Source organism: Ranitomeya variabilis, chromosome 2 (genome assembly GCF_051348905.1).
Source record: "Ranitomeya variabilis isolate aRanVar5 chromosome 2, aRanVar5.hap1, whole genome shotgun sequence".
NCBI lineage: Eukaryota > Metazoa > Chordata > Amphibia > Anura > Dendrobatidae > Ranitomeya > Ranitomeya variabilis.
This window is the reverse complement of record NC_135233.1, coordinates 20,968,400-20,990,775: the sequence shown is the minus strand read 5'-3', so window position 1 is coordinate 20,990,775 and position 22,376 is coordinate 20,968,400. Positions and strand designations below refer to the sequence as shown.

General features: G+C 51.4%; 1 protein-coding gene across 3 annotated transcripts in view; it reads right to left on the bottom strand.

Annotated features, from left to right (window-relative positions):
- SLC4A1AP (solute carrier family 4 member 1 adaptor protein) overlaps window positions 1-15,091 on the bottom strand; it is a 38,515-nt gene extending 23,424 nt beyond the window's left edge. For 2 of the 3 annotated variants that reach the window (XM_077282067.1, XM_077282068.1), the window contains exons 1-9: window positions 13,212-15,091; window positions 12,296-12,494; window positions 11,795-11,917; window positions 10,678-10,738; window positions 5,570-5,709; window positions 4,886-5,046; window positions 3,656-3,725; window positions 2,043-2,232; window positions 344-443 (exon numbers count right to left, since the gene is read on the bottom strand). In XM_077282067.1, the coding sequence (XP_077138182.1) occupies window positions 344-443; window positions 2,043-2,232; window positions 3,656-3,725; window positions 4,886-5,046; window positions 5,570-5,709; window positions 10,678-10,738; window positions 11,795-11,917; window positions 12,296-12,494; window positions 13,212-14,888 (2,721 nt within the window). In that variant the 5' untranslated portion in view covers window positions 14,889-15,091. The remainder of the gene's footprint in view (window positions 1-343; window positions 444-2,042; window positions 2,233-3,655; window positions 3,726-4,885; window positions 5,047-5,569; window positions 5,710-10,677; window positions 10,739-11,794; window positions 11,918-12,295; window positions 12,495-13,211) is intronic. The other variant, XM_077282069.1, reaches the window with a different exon arrangement.
- Window positions 15,092-22,376: the final 7,285 nt, after the last annotated feature.

Below are 22,376 nucleotides of genomic sequence, written 5' to 3'. Positions count from 1 at the left end.
TGATTGGCTGCAGCAGTCAATAACATCTCTAACAGTGGAAAAAGCCTTTAAAGGTGACTTGACCTGACGTATCAGCACTTTGGTAGCCACCCAGCTTTCCTAGAAACAGACACAAGTAATGAAGCCAGTGATGTCCCGTCTACATTAGAGGGCTGGGGGGGGCGACACCAGCGGATATCGTTGTGGGTTTCTGACCGCACTGACCCAGCTCACGTACCGATACAGCAGAGCCGGACTATCCCTTTAAATTCAGGACTTTGGAATAATCGATTTTCCTACTTTTGCTCAGATCTCAATCTCACCAGCGCCGACTATGAACCTGCAGCCACACTGCGCCTCTTACCCCGACCGTCCCGGTTTTCAGCTTGAATTTGCTTCCTCCTTTCATCGCCCCAAACATTGGTAACGTCAGCTTCTTCATTTTTGGGTCTTGAGATGCAGGGCTGAAATGACAAGGTCAGGTTTCACTAACGCTCGGTCAGTTACTTGTCCACCATGTAACGTTACCTAGGACGGATCTGTAATGTGACCGACGCAGCCCAGCAGCACAGAGTATTTCAGGACACAAATGTGCTAAATTCTAGCAAATGATCAATATAGTGACATAGTGACCGGCTCCCCAGCAGCGCAGAGTATTTAGAGGTGTGATGGAATATGCCGTAATTTGCTTCTGTGTAATAAAACATTTAGGGTCTGTCCCTATGTGTCATGAGTCTCAGATGGCCAGTACTAGAGGCCGAGGACTGAGAGTCTAAGATGGCCAGTACTAGAGGCCGGGGACCATGAGTCTCAGATGGCCAGTACTAGAGGCCGGGGACCATGAGTCTCAGATGGCCAGTACTAGAGGCCGGGGACCATGAGTCTCAGATGGCCAGTACTAAAGGCGGGGGCCATGAGTCTCAGATGGCCAGTACTAGAGGCCGGGGGCCATGGGTCTCAGATGGCCAGTACTAGAGGCCGGGGGCCATGAGTCTCAGATGGCCAGTACTAGAGGCCGAGGACTGAGAGTCTCAGATGGCCAGTACTAGAGGCCGGGGGCCATGAGTCTCAGATGGCCAGTACTAGAGGCCGGGGGCCATGAGTCTCAGATGGCCAGTACTAGAGGCCGGGGGCCATGAGTCTCAGATGGCCAGTACTAGAGGCCGGGGACCATGAGTCTCAGATGGCCAGTACTAAAGGCGGGGACCATGAGTCTCAGATGGCCAGTATTAGAGGCCGGGGGCCATGGGTCTCAGATGGCCAGTACTAGAGGCCGGGGGCCATGAGTCTCAGATGGCCAGTACTAGAGGCCGGGGACCAAGAGTCTCAGAGGACCAGTACTAGAGGCCGGGGGCCATGGGTCTCAGATGACCAGTACTAGAGGCCGGGGGCCATGAGTCTCAGATGGCCAGTACTAGAGGCTGGGGGCCATGGGTCTCAGATGGCCAGTACTAGAGGCCGGGGACCAAGAGTCTCAGAGGACCAGTACTAGAGGCCGGGGGCCATGAGTCTCAGATGACCAGTACTAGAGGCCAGGGGGACATGGGTCTCAGATGACCAGTACAAGAGGCCGGGGACCATGAGTCTCAGATGGCCAGTACAAGAGGCCGGGGACCATGAGTCTCAGATGGCCAGTACAAGAGGCCGGGGACCATGGGTCTCAGATAACCAGTACTAGAGGCCGGGGGCTATGAATCTCAGATGACAAGTACTAGAGGCCGGGGGCCATGGGTCTCAGATGACCAGTACTAGAGGCCGGGGGCCATGGGTCTCAGATGACAAGTACTAGAGGCCGGGGGCCATGGGTCTCAGATGACCAGTACTAGAGGCCGGGAGCCATGGGTCTCAGATGACCAGTACTAGAGGCCAGTCCCAGTGGCTTCTCCTTTGGGAGAGACCTGTCAGTCGTTGGAACCGGGGCGAGAAGAGAAGTCTCGATGGACTGGCCTTGTGACTAGTAAACTACCCTTGGCTGCAATGACGCCACTGTCCACGATTCATGATGCCTGTGTTTCGGGTACCATCAGTCTTCTGCAAGGTTCCCTTTAATGGCTGTCACTTACCCAGGCTTGAGCTCAGGGAGTCTGGTTGGCTGAACGATCTTTATGAGGCTCTTTAGCCTCTGCTGCTCCTTCTTCAGCTCCAAGGATTGTATGTGAAGCTTCTTGCGAGTCACGCTATCGAAAGAGGAGCCGGATTTTATTTCAGTCATGAAGGCGTCCAGGGAGTCTTGGGTGGACGTCTGGGCTTCATCTGGGGGGAAAGGCAGGTGAGAGACACCAGGTCAGTCACAATCGGTACGACGGAGAATCTGAATGCTCCGACATCTGGGAGCTCTCGGTTATAATGGGACACGAGCGATCACGCCACGTGACTCAATTCCCACCACGGTGGTGACCAGACATTTGTCACCCTCCTTGTTATAGTCACTAACACCGCGGTGCCTCCATGAACTTTTATTTATCCAGCTCTGCAGTAAAAAATGCATTTTGGAGATTGACCATCATCAGAAAAAAGAAAAGCAGTATGCCAAACTGGAGTTACTGGCGTTTTCCAACAAAAGGGAAGGTCCGGCTCTGAAACGAGTCTATTGCACACGCGGATCAATAAAGGATGAAGTAGCGCCGACGTCCATTTGTGGGTTCCAGTAGAACCTTCACTTTCCATTATTTGTTCATGGTGAACCCTGGCAGGAATTTGGGAGGAGTAGGTCCGTACCTTTGTGGTGTCCGGTGGTGTTGCGCGTTTCGGATAATCCTGTGTCAGGGGCTGACGAAGGATTATCCGAAACGCGCGTTGGGGTGCGCTGTACTTCGAAAGTCGGGCATTAAAAGGTATACACCATCTTTGAATTTATGTACAGTCTTGGTGTGCGCACTGAGTATAGATATAAATATATGTATATATTATATTAAACTAACTTTCGTTATTTGCACCTTTTTTGACTGTACTGTCATCTTTTTGATTCTTTGTATCAAATATATTTTTATATTGCACATGCACTTTCGCTTCACATTACACTTAAGTGAATACTGATTAATGTCCATTACACATATACTGTTGACTATATATATATATATATATATATATATATATATATATATATATATATATATATATATATATATATTTTTTTTTTTTTTTTTTTTTCTGTGGGACTGATTATATGCGCACACCATTGTCCTATTTTTTCAGATGGTTGCAGAATATCTTATATGATTTCTATTTTATCCCCCCTTTTTTCATCTGCTTTTTTGCTATTTCCATTTATGTTTTGTAATATATATGTATTTGAACATTTTTATGGTATTTATTACTTTCAAGTACGGGCACATTGTTTGTGCCATTGTCTGCCAAGAATATATAATAAAGGCATATTTTATTGTACTTATTTTGTATATATTGTCTTATTATATATCTATCTATATATATTTTGTTTAACTCCTATATAGTGGTTTTTTGTCTTGTTATTTTTACGCCCCGAGTGGTTAGCCAATCCATTTTTTTAGCAATTTCAATTTTCTCTGCCTGGCTGTTTATATTTTTCTTTATATTTTTTATATTTTTTTTATTATTATTATCTGGCTGGGAAATAGGGTTGCTATTGTTAATCCCTCCTATATTAGAGGGAGCCCAGACCAATATCATTTAGGGTGGGGCCTCCAATATTTATTACCTTGTCGATTTGTTTTTAGCTTTGTCGCTATCTCTTCCATTTCTTTCTCGACAAGATCCAGTTTTGAAATCTAAAGACAGAAACATAAAATCACATCAGTGACCTGTAAAATCTGTTCCGGGACCGGCGCCCGACGGATTCAAACATTTCAAGTCCCTTTTATGACCCATCAATACGACATTAACGTAATACAAAATGGCATTGTATCTTTCTATAGTGGTCAGCTCTCAGATGTGCAGTAAAATGAATCCGTGACCAGACAACAATACGCGCCCCCTAGTGGTGGAAGAAGGCAGAACTTTTTTCTAATATAGATGCAGGAGATTTGGAATTCTGCATCCGCCTCCGAAAAGATGACGAGAACAATCAAAGACATCAGCACAAAATATTTTATAAGAATCTCCCTACAATCATGGTGCCACTTGTTGAGCATTATTATTATACTCCAGTCACATCCAAAGCTGCATGTCTCTGACTGAGACCGGCATCAGCTGTGATCCCCTAAACCCTTTTTGCTTCCAAAATGTACAATGGCCGCCTACATCTCACACTCTGCAGGGGCGCTCAGTGCACAAACTGAATAAGCAAGCAGCAGCTTTGAGTGTGACTGGAGTCATGATGCATCTCAAGACAAGAATAAATCCATGTTGGTAGGTGAACTAGCATTTCTCACAACTAGAAGAGGGGTGATTCGCTTTGTAGGACCACATTAGTGGTCTGTGACCGTCAGACGGGAGTCCTGCAGACCACCTACTACCTATCGGCATTACGGGATGCCGACAGATGTAAGGAGGTTCATAAGTAGAGTTGAGCGAATTTCTTCGGGTCCCCGCTATACATGGAGCGCGCCAGCTGATCGGCGCCGCAGCTGCATGTGTTGCGGCTGTGTCACAGCACATGCATGGAGAGCCTGTTTGTTGGGTTCTCCTTGCATGTGCTGTGACACAGCCGCGACACATGCAGCTGCGGCGCCGATCAGCCGGCGCGCTCCATGTATCCGGGTTCCCTCTGCAGCTTATTCGGCAAGCGTTATAGCTTGCCAAATAAGCGGGGACCCGAAAAAATTTGCTCAACTCTATTCACAAGACTCCCGTCCGGCAATCAGCGACTACTCATGTGGTGCTGAACGAGGTCCTGTAAGTCGTTTCTCTCATCTTTAGCCATAACTGCAGGTTTGGGTGTGACTGGAGTGAACCTGCATCTGGACCCACGTCTTCCCTCATTACCCACCAGGGACTTGTAGGTTTCCGGTTTTTCATCAATCTTCCCGGCTTTCTTCATACGATTCAGCCGCTTCTTTTCCACGACTCCCGTGCGGTCGAGGAAAGTGTCGTCATCGCTGTCGTAGAAATCCTCGGCCTCCCACTCTTTGACTTTTCTCTTGCGCGACACTAGAGAAAACGACAGGTTGGATCATTATCGTTGGGAAGAAACAACCAACATGGAAGAATACAACGCACCTACATGAATTTACAACTGCGGAAAAAGCAAAAGATGGCCAGAAAAGTGGCAACAAATAGTAATGGTGTGCAGTCTACTGTCCTCTCATCAGCCACTGCAGGCTGGAGATGGCAGGAAGTCAGGCTGATCGGATGGACACTAAGTTCTTGGCACTGGAGAGTAGAGAGTTGTGATTTTTCTTTTTTTATCTGCATCTCGCCAGTCTGATATGATTGATAACAGAGAGGAATAGCTTAAAACAACAACAACGTATAACACAGAGGTGTTAACAGCAGATTTTATCATGTGAATGGCTCCATAGAATGATCGCCTTGTATGACCGAGCCGATGGGGTGAGGGTCCTCATCTACCAATCTGAGGGGGTCCGGCCGATCGGACGTCCAGCTATAAAGACTTAATGCCTAAATCCATGTAGAAGCCTTTGCACCGCTCCTGGGCAATGTTAGTACTCACCGGCCTCCTGGCGGAGTAACCCTCTCATGTCCAGCATGCGGCAGGCCTCCAGGGCGCACAGCCTCATGGCGTCTTTTTTCTTTCCTGAATGTACCACCTCTGCTACCAGCTGCTTCCCAGAAGAATCGTCCACGGGCAGCCTGTGCATAAGAGAAGACGCGGACCATGAAGAGCAGCCATCACAGAACATACAGTGGGGGAAATAAGTATTTGATCCCTTGCTGATTTTGTAAGTTTGCCCACTGACAAAGACATGAACAGTCTATAATTTTAAGGGTAGGTTAATTTTAACATTGAGAGATAGAATATCAAAAATGAAATCCAGAAAAATCACATTGTATAAATTATATACATTTATTTGCATTTTGCAGTGAGAAATAAGTATTTGATCCCCTACCAACCATTAATAGTTCTGGCTCTTACAGACCAGTTAGAAGCTCCTAATCAACTCGTTACAGCTGTCTTACATAGTCACCTTTATAGATTCCTGTCCACAGACTCTTAAATCAGTCAGACTCGAACCTCTACAACATGGGCAAGACCAAAGAGCTTTATAAGGATGTCAGGGACAAGATCACAGACCTGTGTGAAGCTGGAATGTTCTACAAAACCATAAGTAAGATGCTGGGTGATTAGGAGACAACTGTTGGTGCAATAGTAAGAAAATGGAAGAAATACAAAATGACTGTCAATCGACATCGATCTGGGGCACCATGATGCAAAATCTCTCCTTGTGGGGTATCCTTGATCATGAGGAAGGTGAGAGATCAGCCTCAAACTACACGGGGGGGGGGGGGGGGGGGGGGCACGGACTTGTTAATGATCTCAAGGCAGCTGGGACCACAGTCACCAAGAAAGCCATTACTAACACATTAGGCCATAAAGGTTTAAAATCCTGCAGTGCCCACAAGATCTTCTGGCTCAAGAAGGCACATGTGCAGCCCTTCTGAAGTTTACCAATGAACTCCTGGATGATTCTGTGAGTGATTGGGAGAAGGTGCTGTGGTCAAATGAGACATTTGGCATTAACTCAACTCGCCATGTTTGGAGGAAGAGAAATGCTGCCTATGACCCAAAGAGCACCATCCCCACTGTCAAACATGGAGGTGGAAACATTATGTTTTGGGGGTGTTTCTCTTCTAAGGGCACATGACTACTTCACCGCATCAATGGGAGAATGGATGGAGCCATGTACCGTAAAATCCTGAGTGACAACCTCCGTCCCTCCGCCAGGACATTAAAAATGGGTCGTGGCTGGGTCTTCCAGCAAGACAATGAGCCAAAATATACAGCCAAGGTAACAAAGGTGTGGGTCAAAAAGAAGCACATTAAAGGGAACCTGTCACCTGAATTTGGCGGGCCCTTTCTCGGTCCGATGGGCGGTATTTTATTCACCCCTTCCTTTCACGTTGGCTGCAATATTGTGTTGAAGTTGATTCGCTTTCCTCCGTAGAACACGCCTGCGCAAGGCAATCTTGCCTTTGCGCACGCGCAGTATGCTTTGCCCAACTGCGGGCAAAGCCGAAAAGCATTAGTGCGCATGCGCCGGCGCACTATGTCCCGGAACTCAGCTAAATACTCCCGGGACATAGTGCGCCCGCGCATGCGCACTAATGCTTTTCGGCTTTGCCCGCAGTTGGGCAAAGCATACTGCGCGTGCGCAAAGGCAAGATTGCCTTGCGCAGGCGTGTTCTACGGAGGAAAGCGAATCAACTTCAACACAATATTGCGGCCAGCGTGCAGCCAGCGGGAAAGGAAGGGGTGAATAAAACACCTGAAAACACCGCCCATCGGACCGAAAAAAGGGCCCGCCAAATTCAGGTGACAGGTTCCCTTTAAGGTTATGGAGTGGCCTAGCTAGTCTCCAGACCTTAATCCCATAGGAAACTTATGGAGGGAGTTGAAGCTCCGAGTTGCCAAGCGATGGCCTTAAATTCTTAATGATTTAGAGATGATCTGCAAAGAGGATTGGACCAAAATTCCTCCTGACAGGGGCGCAAACCTCATCATCAACTCCAAAAAACGTCTGACTGCTGAGCTTGCCAACAAGGGTTGTACCACCAAGTATTAAGTCTTGTTAGCCAGAGGGATCAAATACTTATTTCTCACCACAAAATGCAAATAAAACGTATATAATTTATACAATGTGATTTTCTGGATTCTATTTTTGATATTCTATTTCTCAATGTTAAAATTAACCTACCCTTAAAATTATAGACTGTTCATGTCTTTGTCAGTGGGCAAACTTACAAAATCAGCAAGGTATCAAATACTTATTTCCTTCACTGTAAAACCCAGCGGTAAAGTGAACAGAAAAGTGGGGCGAAGACAGGAGGCCCAAGTACTTTCATAGGTTACTATACAACTGCGTTATGATGATGGCCGCTGGTTCAGCCCTAAATAAGCAGGAAATACTGGGAGAGTGCAGCTCTAAAGTTCGCTTAATTGTGAATGCAGCTCTGGAGTAAATGTAATGCTGCCTACTTACAGGCACGTAAATTGGAGCTTGGGGAGGAGAAACAAAATTGGGTTCCAGTTAATAGAAGAAGTGTAATGGGAAACTCTCGTGTTTTTCATCCTAAACTGATGAAGGTGTCGAGACGGCAGCAACACCATTATCCAAGCACTTACTGAGCCCTCCATGCCGACCTCTGACATTAACTAAACCCTTAATGACAGGAGATAAGGGTTTTCATTGAAGACACTGAGCTGACGTCTTCTGACGCTCCTCATTTTTACAAAAGTGCAATAGTTGAAACAATTGATTTATCAGGACCTGGTCCAGCGACCACCAGACCAGACCCGTGAGCCTCCTTCTGTAGCCGACACCATCGCTGTGGTACAATGCACAGGTAAAGCTGGAGAAGCGGCAGCTAGAAGACTTGCAGGGCTCTGGTCCAGCGGCCAAACTACTGACGCAGCTGCCGGTCCAGGGGCTTCCACATTATTTTGTCTGCGCTTTATAAGACGGCAAAACAGACTGACGACAAAAGTGACAGCAACCAATACGGTCGGTCTGAGATTATTAAACCCCCTCGCAGCGTACAGTTCCCTTCCTCTTATCACCACATTTGGGTGGGATTCCTATGGCAGCTGGGAGGATAACAGACCATCAGACAGTGTAATCTTAACGCTTTCAACGGCCATGCATTATTAAAAGATCAAAAATCTCAAGAATGTTAAAATAAAAAAAATTTACTTTTATTTAAAAAAAACAAACAAAACAACTTTTCATTAACTTTCTCTCACAAAAAAATCTGCAATCATAACGACACACAGTAAAACGATAACTGATGGTAAGCAGAGGGAAAAGCCAACTACATCAGACGGACACCTGAAAAATATTAACTTATAAGAACCGATAGACAACATACACCCCAAAACACCACCGATAAGGACTTTAACAAAAAAAAACCACTTGTAACGTAAAAGATAAAGCTGTGGCTCTCTGAATGCTGTGACACTAAAACTACTTCACCTTTTATTATTATGGACTAAAGCATAAAACGTTAAATACAAAACAAAAACCACATTAGACTTGGTTGAACAGTATTTGTACCAATCCGTTAAAAAATTAATGAAATGTAAAATTACCATAAGAGTCACAAAAAGAATGGTGGAATTTTTTTCCTCCCATTCAAAAAAAACAAACAAACAAAAAACGAATTAATGGGAAGAAGCCATCATGCCTAGTAAGGCCATTTACCTGCAGCTATATAGAGAATCTACGGGTAAAGAGTGCGGCAGTCCGGCATTGTTACCTTACTGGAGCAGCAGCTACAGAGAAAATTAACTTATAACCTCCCTGCACCCACTCGTTTCCAGTGATTGGGGCGGTGAAGCACCTCACTATACTGTGTGCACCGCCATAATCATTCCCCAGGACTTTACAGCTTGCCATGCGCGCATACTCTCTGCAGACCAGACTGTCAGAGCCCCAGGGAGTGATTACAGCCACGCACACAGTATGGGGAGACAGTGCTCCCTGCACCACCCTGAACACTGGTAATGAGCAGCTGCAGGGAGGAAATAAAAGGCAATTCTCCTCTTTGCAGCCGCTGCTCCAGTAAGGCAGGCACGATTTTTAAGGCCACATACCTGCAGGTTAGCCCTATATCTGCAGGAGGAAAAGGTCCTGGACATGATCAGCTCCCATTAAGGAAAGTCAAATAATTCAAAAAGATTAAAAAAATAAAATAAAAATATGTGTATACAGTACTGTGCTAGAGTTAGGCAGGTAACAAAAATGCTGCAAGAGAAGAAATCTTTAATAATAATAAAAATAATAATAATAATAAAAAGAAATAGAAGCGAAAAGAGAAATGTTAATCCCATCAGTATCTGGTAACTGCCCGTCGCCCCCATCGTCCGGTAACCAAAGGTTGTCCGGTAACCGCCCATCATCCGTATGTTATGACAGCCGGTCATCTCCATCATCTTTATCTGGTGAACGCCAGTCGCCTTCATCATCTCTATCTGGTGACCGACCATCGCCTCCATCATCAGTATCTGGTGACGGCCCGTCGCCTCCATCACTTCTTCTTGTCACTTGTACACAGGTTATGGAGGATCTCGGCAGGACATTGTGCCAAACATCTTGGAGACCTGACCCCAGATCTTCTGTGTATGAGGCTTGTGCGGATCCTTCTGTCTCTTCCTGTGATCCCAGACAGACGGGATGATGGGAGATCAGGGATCTGTGGGGCCGGATCATCACCCCCAGGACTCCTCGCTCTTAAGGACATTGACTGGACGTTTGGTGGTCGTTGTCCGACTCATGCCGAGTTCCTTCAGAAACTGTGCACAAGTGACGGAGAAGAAGTGATGGAGGCGACGGGCGGTCACAGATACTGACAGGATTAATATTTCTTTTTTGCTCATTTTGTTAATAAAGAAACCATTACCTTCTATTTTTGGAAGCATTTTTACTTTGCAGCATTGTTTCCACAGTAAAGCAGTTAGGTGGAAAAAATGTAAAAAGGTTAAAATGAAACATTTAAAAAAAAAAAAAAAACTCTTGTGATCTTTAATGACATTGGTATAAGGCAGCAATGAAGGAGAGGTGCCCTTTATATCCAGGTCTTCATATATTTACTGCTCTGACATACTTTACACTGCAGAGCCACGACCCAATGCCTCGTCCTTCATATTCGAAGTCCAGCTCTTCTCCTGCAAGATACAAGAATGATTAAGACACCAATGAGCTAAAATGACCCAAAAATAGTATTTATACTGGAGGTTGTCATCACCTGAGGTATATTATATATAATATGTGGCACACATTGGGGGTAGGGGGACAGAGGAGGCATTACATGTGTTGCCTTTTTGATGGTGGCATTTTTATTTTTTTTTACTCCTAGGTCGGGTAAGATTGATGAGGGACAGGATCATACTACTGAACTTTAGGCTCCCCTGATATTGTGTCACATATGGGTTTCTGTAAACTCCGTAGCTCTGATGCACGACGGGCATCACAGTATTTATCACACGACTGCTCAGACTAATACAATCTACAGTATTCATGAGAGCACCAAAAAAGTACACGAGGAAGAAGCAGCGCTGCCGGATCAGTCACTGCAATGATGTGTTAATGCAAATCCAAAACAAAGCAGATGTTGTCCTGGGCCGTTCACTTCTGAATGGAAATGATGACTTTGGTTCGGCAGATAACTGCCAGGACATACGCACGATCGATGGGTATTGTGCACGGATCCTGGCAAATATTTGCTGACGCACTGTTATCAGTGTCACTCGCATCATTTTGTGGACATGTGCGGCACTGGACAACAAGTATGAAGGGGGTCCCAAATGAAGACTCATCTAAAATAACAATCTGATAGCATTTCCTCTCCGCAGATCCAGCGCCAGTCCGTTGCTTTAACTATGGTCTCTGTGTGTTGAATGCAGAGGTCACGTTGTGTCGACGGCTCATATCACTGAGCTCAGCAGCATTGCTAATGCAGACGACAAGCTGCTGAGCTCAGCGACTGGCTGCAGCTGTGATGTCCGTGCTACAGTCTAAACACAGAGACAAGAGCGGAGAGCAGGCGTTGGATGTCGAGACACAGAAGGAGAGTACTAGCTGATATATTTTTGATAAGCGCTATTTTTTGTGGACTTTTTTTTAATGGAAAATTCCCTTTAACTGGATCTTGCACAATTTGTAACAAACAATGATAAAATGTCCTCAGCCGTTGAAATGCGCTAGATTCACTGGATCATTACCTTCTCTATCAAAGAATCCCTGGAGTGCCTTTTTAGGATTTCCAGAGTAAAGCGCTTCCCTCTCCGCCTGATATTCCATGGCGATAGGGTTCATGTCATTCTCTTCCTCCACCGCGTCCTCCCCTGCAAAGTGGGGAAAAAAAACACAACATTAATATATTTTTAGTATGAATTTCTAATCCAACTCCGAATCTCTGCTTGTAGTCAGTGAATGGAAACATTCCACCCACCATGATCCAATACATCTCACAGCTGAGCCTTTGGTTGGACTGTACTCTGTCCAGACAATCTCTCTGTAAGTCAAATACAGGAGAGCTGACAAGGCTTCTCATTCACAAAGCTGTTCCCAATCACTGACCGCAAGCAGCCACTGAAGGACATGAACGCCAACATGTAGAACATGGAGAGAAGACCCCATAAATATCATATACTGATGGGATCTCCTATATGAAATGTCACGTCCACAGTCGGACAAAAACTGAATGTGAGGTTCTGGCTCACCCATCCCCCACGTGCAGCCAGCTTCGTCTGCCCCTCCGCACTCCTTTCTCCCCTTCACTTCTCCTTCCTCCTCGGGGTTGTCTTCTTCATCTGAATCATCTCCCAGCATCCTCTTCTGCAGACTTTCTTTCTGCCGCCGAGCTTCTTTGATCTCTGTTACTGTCAGCTCGGACTCTGCTTCTTGATCTTCATCTGGACCCTAAAAAAAAAACAAACAAAAAAAACCAAATCAATCAGATCTCGCCCATTAAACCTGCACCATAGAGGGTAAATATTATCCAAAATTCAACAAAAGGCAGAAGCCAAGTCCCAGGACAGCTGCAGAAAAGACTCTTGGCTGCATTTTACCCCATTAAAGGCATTATGGAAAAATAATAACCGAGTGGGGACATGACAGTGTCGTATCTGAGACATTTGCTCTCCCTGTCCCGATGTCAATGAGGGTGGAGGCTGCGCTGACGGACACGATAGAAGCTCTAGACAGAAATTCAATCAATCATGTCTCTGGACAGTTACCGGGTGCCAGGCAGAGCGGAGGACAATGGGCGACAACTGTCTGGAGTGTTTCATACTCCTCCTAGCCTTTGCTCTCATCATACCGGAGCAGTGTGAAGCGCTGTACTCCACACCCCTCCATGGTAATACTCCTAAATATCCCCTTCATCACCTCTTCTGAAGTCACCCACCCCCCATAATATTAAATGTACCCCCGAGCTCCCACAATGACTAAAGACCCTGCCATGATGGTTTGTTACATATCATTGAGCAGAAAATGTATCAATCGGCAGCCCAGCAGCTCACAGAGGATTCCGCAGAGGTGATACAATTGTAGCACGAAATCAGCTGTGGGAAATATTAAAAATCTATGACAAAATAAAAAAACAACAAGCTGAGATCTTGTCAGAACTTAACAGACCTGCAAGATGAAGAGTCTGGTGCTTCCGCCAAATTTCAGCACGTGCCCCACTCGGATGCGACAGTAGGTCTTGGGTTGGATCCGCTGCTTATTGATGAAGGTCCCATGGGTGCTGCCCAGGTCAAATACATAGAACCCAGGTCCCTGATCTGGCTCCGTCCCCGGGACCGAGCGGTACTGTAAGACTGCATGGTACCGTGAAACAGAAGGATGTTCAAGAGACACGTGGCAAGTAGGCAGCCTGCCGAAAACAGTCCAGCTAGAGCCATTCAAGCTTTTGGTTGACAGGATGCTGCCGCCCTTCAGCACTTCCAAGCTGTAAACGGCCTCGGGCCACCCGGACCAGGTAGGCTCCCGATAGGGAATGGCAGGGCAGGATTGGTAGGCATCAGAGGGAAGCCGGGCGCTGACATCCGGGGCCGCTTCCCTGCTGATGGAGTGAACGGTGGAGCTGCTGGGTTTGTCAAGCTGGTCCAAGGCCTTTTCATTTGAGCTGGGCCTGATAGGAGCGATGGGCTTCTTAAAGGACCCTGGCCCCTCAGAGGAACTCTCCAGGGTGTTGACCCTGGACCCATTTTCCCCATTATTTGATTCTGCAAGGGGTTGTTTTGGGGGATCCTTGGCCCCAGCATCCCAGGATTCCGGTGAGCTAACATCATGGGGCCTCTTATTGGAGGTCCTGGCAGCATAGGTCCCCTTAGGCCTACTGGACTCGGTAAGCCGTTGGTCTGGTGAATAGTCCCGGGCATCATTGGAGATCGCATGGGCCCCATCCCTGGAATCCCCAGGTTCCTCATTGCTGCTGGTGATGGCGCCAGGATTCCCGGTCCCCTTATTGGTGGTTGCACTGGCCCCCTTGGAGGGCCTTTGAGCGAAGTAGGTCTTATCAGTCTGGGGCTCCTCACTTGAGCTTGTGCCGATCCCCGCAGAGACCCTGGCAGTGAGGATGGTCTCTTCAGTCCGGAGCCCCTCACTGGAGACTGTACCGGTCCCCGTAGAGAACCTGGGAGCGAAGGAGGTTTCATCAGACCAGGGCCCCTCACTAGAGATTGTGTTGGGCCCCTCAGTAGACCTGGGAGCGAGGGAGGTCTCATCAGTCCGGGGCCCCTCACTGGAGATTGTGTTGGGCCCCTTGGTAGACCTGGGAGTGAGGGAGGTCTCATCAGTCCGGGGCCCCTCACTGGAGATTGTTTCGGGCCCCTTGGAGGACCTGGGAGTGAAGACGGCCTCATCAGTCTGGGCATGGGGCCCCTCACCGGAGTTTGCATCAGTCCCCGTAGAGTAGGACCCGGAAGCCCTGGTGGTCTCATCAATCCTGGCCCTGGGCCCCTCAATGCGCCGGGCCCCGGTATCCCCACAGGTCCTGGAATCCCCATACCCCTTCCCAGTCCGGGCCCCGGAATCCTGGGGCCCCTCAGAGATGCTGGTACCGGATCCCTCATCAATGCAGACCCTGGAATTCCTGACCCCCTCAGCATCCTGAGCCCCGGGGGTCTCATCATTCCAGATCCAGGAATCCCTGGCCCCGGGATCGCGTGGCCCCTCATCGCCCTGGGTCCCGCCATTGCCATGGCAGGTGGCCTCATTCCCGCCAATGGGTTCCGGATCCCCGGCCTCCAGGGACCCGGGATCACAGGGCCGCTCCCCATCAAGGGGGGACAGCTGAGCGGCCTCCATCTATCCAGCGCCACTTTCACAGCCTCTGATATTCGTACACAACGCGGCCGGGTCACGGGAAGCAGCCAAAATGAGCGCACCGGAAACGAAGGAGCCTCTTCCGGTCACATGACGGCGCCAAGAGATTACATCACTTCCGGCGCGACTGACTTTGTTGTTAGGTAGAATATTGTTGTTATGGCAACGGAATTCCAGGCGGAAGTGCCCAGAATGGAGCTCACTTCACCTAGACTTAGAAAACCCGACCCAGTGATCCAGCCGTGATGTTTCTACATTGGGGGCTGATTATTACTTTCTGGGGGTTTTGTTACCTTGTGTCAGGAGGCAGCCATGTATAGCCATAGAGAGCCACAATGGAGAATGGTCCTTACAGATCATGTCCTACCAGGCCGGACTTATTGGCCCCAGACGCTCCGCATGCAGTATGGCCGGCGTTGTAGTGTAGTCTCTACAAGCTTCTTCCCGGCATGCGACGCGGAACATGCGCTATGGCGTTATCGGCCTGCGAGACGCTACATGTGCCCGATACAGAGAGTAACAGTGGACAGGCACCGACACTACGTGATCTATGGACCCAGACTGGCTGTACGCAGCGTCCACAGGAACATGGCGTCCAGGCGCCAGCTGCGGGCAACGAGACCCCAGAATCCACAGCTGTGCCGAGCTGTCTCTATCTCCCACAGGAACATGGCATCCGGGCGCCAGCTGCAGGCAATGAGACCCCAGAATCCACAGCTGTGCCGAGCCGTCTCTGTATCTCCCACAGGAACATGGCATCCGGGCACCAGAATACACAGCTGCACAGAGCCATCTCTATCTCCCACAGGAACATGGCATCCGGGCGCCAGCTGCGGACAACACGACCCCAGAATCCACAGCTGTGCCAAGCCGTCTCTGTATCTCCCACAGGAACATGGCATCCAGGCGCCAGCTGTGGGCAACGAGACCCCAGAATCCACAGCTGTGCCAAGCCGTCTCCGTATCTCCCACAGGAACATGGCATCCGGGCACCAGAATCCACAGCTGCGCAGAGCCGTCTCTATCTTCCACAGGAACATGGCATCCGGGCGCCAGCTGCGGGCAACAAGACCCCAGAATCCACAACTGCGCCAAGCCATCTCTAGCTCCCACAGGAACATGGCATCCAGGCGCCAGCTGTGGGCAACGAGACCCCAGAATCCACAGCTGTGCCAAGCCGTCTCCGTATCTCCCACAGGAACATGGCATCCGGGCACCAGAATCCACAGCTGCGCAGAGCCGTCTCTATCTTCCACAGGAACATGGCATCCGGGCGCCAGCTGCGGGCAACAAGACCCCAGAATCCACAACTGCGCCAAGCCATCTCTAGCTCCCACAGGAACATGGCATCCGGGCACCAGCTGCGGGCAACGAGACCCCAGAATCCACAGCTGTGCCGAGCCGTCTCTATCTCCCACAGGAACATGGCATCCGGGCGCCAGCTGCAGGCAATGAGACCCCAGAATCCACAGCTGTGCCAAGCCGTCTCTGTATCTCCCACAGGAACATGGCATCCGGGCACCAGAATACACAGCTGCACAGAGCCATCTCTATCTCCCACAGGAACATGGCATCCGGGCGCCAGCTGCGGACAACACGACCCCAGAATCCACAGCTGTGCCAAGCCGTCTCTGTATCTCCCACAGGAACATGGCATCCAGGCGCCAGCTGTGGGCAACGAGACCCCAGAATCCACAGCTGTGCCAAGCCGTCTCCGTATCTCCCACAGGAACATGGCATCCGGGCACCAGAATCCACAGCTGCGCAGAGCCGTCTCTATCTTCCACAGGAACATGGCATCCGGGCGCCAGCTGCGGGCAACAAGACCCCAGAATCCACAACTGCGCCAAGCCATCTCTAGCTCCCACAGGAACATGGCATCCAGGCGCCAGCTGTGGGCAACGAGACCCCAGAATCCACAGCTGTGCCAAGCCGTCTCCGTATCTCCCACAGGAACATGGCATCCGGGCACCAGAATCCACAGCTGCGCAGAGCCGTCTCTATCTTCCACAGGAACATGGCATCCGGGCGCCAGCTGCGGGCAACAAGACCCCAGAATCCACAACTGCGCCAAGCCATCTCTAGCTCCCACAGGAACATGGCATCCGGGCACCAGCTGCGGGCAACGAGACCCCAGAATCCACAGCTGCGCAGAGCCGTCTCTATCTCCCACAGGAACATGGCATCGGGTGCCAGCTGTGGGCAACGAGACCCCAGAATCCACAGCTGTGCCGAGCCGTCTCCGTATCTCCCACAGGAACATGGCATCCGGGCACCAGAATCCACAGCTGCGCAGAGCCGTCTCTATCTCCCACAGGAACATGGCATCGGGTGCCAGCTGTGGGCAACGAGACCCCAGAATCCACAGCTGTGCCAAGCCGTCTCTGTATCTCCCACAGGAACATGGCATCCGGGCGCCAGCTGTGGGCAACGAGACCCCAGAATCCACAGCTGCGCAGAGCCGTCTCTATCTCCCACAGGAACATGGCATCGGGTGCCAGCTGTGGGCAACGAGACCCCAGAATCCACAGCTGTGCCAAGCCGTCTCCGTATCTCCCATAGGAACATGGCATCCGGGCACCAGAATCCACAGCTGCGCAGAGCCGTCTCTATCTCCCACAGGAACATGGCATCGGGTGCCAGCTGTGGGCAACGAGACCCCAGAATCCACAGCTGTGCCAAGCCGTCTCTGTATCTCCCACAGGAACATGGCATCCGGGCGCCTGCTGTGGGCAACGAGACCCCAGAATCCACAGCTGTGCCAAGCCGTCTCTGTATCTCCCACAGGAACATGGCATCCGGGCGCCAGCTGTGGGCAACGAGACCCCAGAATCCACAGCTGCGCAGAGCCGTCTCTATCTCCCACAGGAACATGGCATCGGGTGCCAGCTGTGGGCAACGAGACCCCAGAATCCACAGCTGTGCCAAGCCGTCTCCGTATCTCCCATAGGAACATGGCATCCGGGCACCAGAATCCACAGCTGCGCAGAGCCGTCTCTATCTCCCACAGGAACATGGCATCGGGTGCCAGCTGTGGGCAACGAGACCCCAGAATCCACAGCTGTGCCAAGCCGTCTCTGTATCTCCCACAGGAACATGGCATCCGGGCGCCAGCTGTGGGCAACGAGACCCCAGAATCCACAGCTGTGCCAAGCCGTCTCCGTATCTCCCACAGGAACATGGCATCCGGGCACCAGAATACACAGCTGCACAGAGCCGTCTCTATCTCCCACAGGAACATGGCATCCGGGCGCCAGCTGCGGACAACAAGACCCCAGAATCCACAGCTGTGCCAAGCCGTCTCTGTATCTCCCACAGGAACATGGCATCCGGGCGCCAGCTGTGGGCAACGAGACCCCAGAATCCACAGCTGTGCCAAGCCGTCTCCGTATCTCCCACAGGAACATGGCATCCGGGCACCAGAATCCACAGCTGCGCAGAGCCGTCTCTATCTTCCACAGGAACATGGCATCCGGGCGCCAGCTGTGGGCAACGAGACCCCAGAATCCACAGCTGTGCCAAGCCGTCTCCGTATCTCCCACAGGAACATGGCATCCGGGCACCAGAATACACAGCTGCACAGAGCCGTCTCTATCTCCCACAGGAACATGGCATCCGGGCGCCAGCTGCGGACAACACGACCCCAGAATCCACAGCTGTGCCAAGCCGTCTCTGTATCTCCCACAGGAACATGGCATCCAGGCGCCAGCTGTGGGCAACGAGACCCCAGAATCCACAGCTGTGCCAAGCCGTCTCCGTATCTCCCACAGGAACATGGCATCCGGGCACCAGAATCCACAGCTGCGCAGAGCCGTCTCTATCTTCCACAGGAACATGGCATCCGGGCGCCAGCTGCGGGCAACAAGACCCCAGAATCCACAACTGCGCCAAGCCATCTCTAGCTCCCACAGGAACATGGCATCCGGGCGCCAGCTGCGGGCAACGAAACCCCAGAATCCACAGCTGTGCCGAACCGTCTCCGTATCTCCCACAGGAACATGGCATCCGGGCGCCAGCTGTGGGCAACGAGACCCCAGAATCCACAGCTGTGCCGAGCCGTCTCTGTATCTCCCACAGGAACATGGCATCCAGGCGCCAGCTGTGGGCAACGAGACCCCAGAATCCACAGCTGTGCCAAGCCGTCTCCGTATCTCCCACAGGAACATGGCATCCGGGCACCAGAATCCACAGCTGCGCAGAGCCGTCTCTATCTTCCACAGGAACATGGCATCCGGGCGCCAGCTGCGGGCAACAAGACCCCAGAATCCACAACTGCGCCAAGCCATCTCTAGCTCCCACAGGAACATGGCATCCAGGCGCCAGCTGTGGGCAACGAGACCCCAGAATCCACAGCTGTGCCAAGCCGTCTCCGTATCTCCCACAGGAACATGGCATCCGGGCACCAGAATCCACAGCTGCGCAGAGCCGTCTCTATCTCCCACAGGAACATGGCATCGGGTGCCAGCTGTGGGCAACGAGACCCCAGAATCCACAGCTGTGCCAAGCCGTCTCTGTATCTCCCACAGGAACATGGCATCCGGGCGCCAGCTGTGGGCAACGAGACCCCAGAATCCACAGCTGCGCAGAGCCGTCTCTATCTCCCACAGGAACATGGCATCGGGTGCCAGCTGTGGGCAACGAGACCCCAGAATCCACAGCTGTGCCAAGCCGTCTCCGTATCTCCCATAGGAACATGGCATCCGGGCACCAGAATCCACAGCTGCGCAGAGCCGTCTCTATCTCCCACAGGAACATGGCATCGGGTGCCAGCTGTGGGCAACGAGACCCCAGAATCCACAGCTGTGCCAAGCCGTCTCTGTATCTCCCACAGGAACATGGCATCCGGGCGCCTGCTGTGGGCAACGAGACCCCAGAATCCACAGCTGTGCCAAGCCGTCTCTGTATCTCCCACAGGAACATGGCATCCGGGCGCCAGCTGTGGGCAACGAGACCCCAGAATCCACAGCTGCGCAGAGCCGTCTCTATCTCCCACAGGAACATGGCATCGGGTGCCAGCTGTGGGCAACGAGACCCCAGAATCCACAGCTGTGCCAAGCCGTCTCCGTATCTCCCATAGGAACATGGCATCCGGGCACCAGAATCCACAGCTGCGCAGAGCCGTCTCTATCTCCCACAGGAACATGGCATCGGGTGCCAGCTGTGGGCAACGAGACCCCAGAATCCACAGCTGTGCCAAGCCGTCTCTGTATCTCCCACAGGAACATGGCATCCGGGCGCCAGCTGTGGGCAACGAGACCCCAGAATCCACAGCTGTGCCAAGCCGTCTCCGTATCTCCCACAGGAACATGGCATCCGGGCACCAGAATACACAGCTGCACAGAGCCGTCTCTATCTCCCACAGGAACATGGCATCCGGGCGCCAGCTGCGGACAACAAGACCCCAGAATCCACAGCTGTGCCAAGCCGTCTCTGTATCTCCCACAGGAACATGGCATCCGGGCGCCAGCTGTGGGCAACGAGACCCCAGAATCCACAGCTGTGCCAAGCCGTCTCCGTATCTCCCACAGGAACATGGCATCCGGGCACCAGAATCCACAGCTGCGCAGAGCCGTCTCTATCTTCCACAGGAACATGGCATCCGGGCGCCAGCTGTGGGCAACGAGACCCCAGAATCCACAGCTGTGCCAAGCCGTCTCCGTATCTCCCACAGGAACATGGCATCCGGGCACCAGAATACACAGCTGCACAGAGCCGTCTCTATCTCCCACAGGAACATGGCATCCGGGCGCCAGCTGCGGACAACACGACCCCAGAATCCACAGCTGTGCCAAGCCGTCTCTGTATCTCCCACAGGAACATGGCATCCAGGCGCCAGCTGTGGGCAACGAGACCCCAGAATCCACAGCTGTGCCAAGCCGTCTCCGTATCTCCCACAGGAACATGGCATCCGGGCACCAGAATCCACAGCTGCGCAGAGCCGTCTCTATCTTCCACAGGAACATGGCATCCGGGCGCCAGCTGCGGGCAACAAGACCCCAGAATCCACAACTGCGCCAAGCCATCTCTAGCTCCCACAGGAACATGGCATCCGGGCGCCAGCTGCGGGCAACGAAACCCCAGAATCCACAGCTGTGCCGAACCGTCTCCGTATCTCCCACAGGAACATGGCATCCGGGTGCCAGCTGTGGGCAACGAGACCCCAGAATCCACAGCTGTGCCGAGCCGTCTCTGTATCTCCCACAGGAACATGGCATCCGGGCGCCAGCTGCGAGCAACGAGACCCCAGAATCCACAGCTGTGCCGAGCCGTCTCCATAACTCCCACAGGAACATGGCATCCGGGCACCAGAATCCACAGCTGCGCAGAGCCATCTCTAGCTCCCACAGGAACATGGCATCCGGGCGCCAGCTGCGGGCAACGAGACCCCAGAATCCACAACTGCGCCAAGCCATCTCTAGCTCCTACAGGAACATGACATTTGGGCGCCAGCTGCAGGCAACGAGACCCCAGAATCCACAACTGCGCCGAGCCGTCTCCATAACTCCCACAGGAACATGGCATCCTGGCAACAGAATCCACAGCTGCGCAGAGCTGTCTCTATCTCCCACAGGAACATGGCATCCGGGCGCCAGCTGCGGGCAACAAGACCCCAGAATCCACAACTGCGCCAAGCCATCTCTAGCTCCCACAGGAACATGACATTTGGGCGCCAGCTGCAGGCAACGAGACCCCAGAATCCACAACTGCGCCAAGCCATCTCTGTATCTCCCACGGGAACATGGCATCCGGGCACCAGAATCCACAGCTGCGCAAAGCCGTGTCCATATCTCCCACAGGAACATGGCATCCGGGCGCCAGCTGCGGGCAACAAGACCCCAGAATCCACAGCTGTGCCGAGCCGTCTCTCTATCTCCCACAGGAACATGGCATCCGGGCACCAGCTGTGGGCAACGAGACCCCAGAATCCACAACTGCGCCAAGCCGTCTCCTTATCTCCTACAGGATCAAGGCATCCGGGCGCCACCGTACTCATTCTGCAGGCAGTGGTGGTGCGAGTAGAGACGTTGGAACCAAAAGCTCTGAATGGCGCAGGCTCTGTCCATTGTATAGCATTGTATATTGGATGCGCGGAATTGCATCAAATCCGCACTGAAGTGCACTACCAATGTTAGTCAATGTGAAATTGACATTTGGTGTGCATATGCTCGGATTTGCAGCGTTTTATTTTCCACAGCATGTCAATTCGTTTTGCGGTTCTGCAGCATTTCTGCACCCATTGACTACCATTGTGTCAGGGCAATCCGCAGCAAAACCGCAGGTTTAAAAAAGATCTGCGGATTTGCTGCGAGAAACGCTGCAGATCGGGAGGAGGAAGCGTGTGTGGGTGGAGAAGATGTGCATGTCTGTGTGCGGGTGATTGTGTGTTGTGCTGATCTGTATGTAGGCAGGCATCGTCCGATGCTACTACTAGTCCCATCCGGCTATGCCTGCTACAGTGACAGCTAGCCA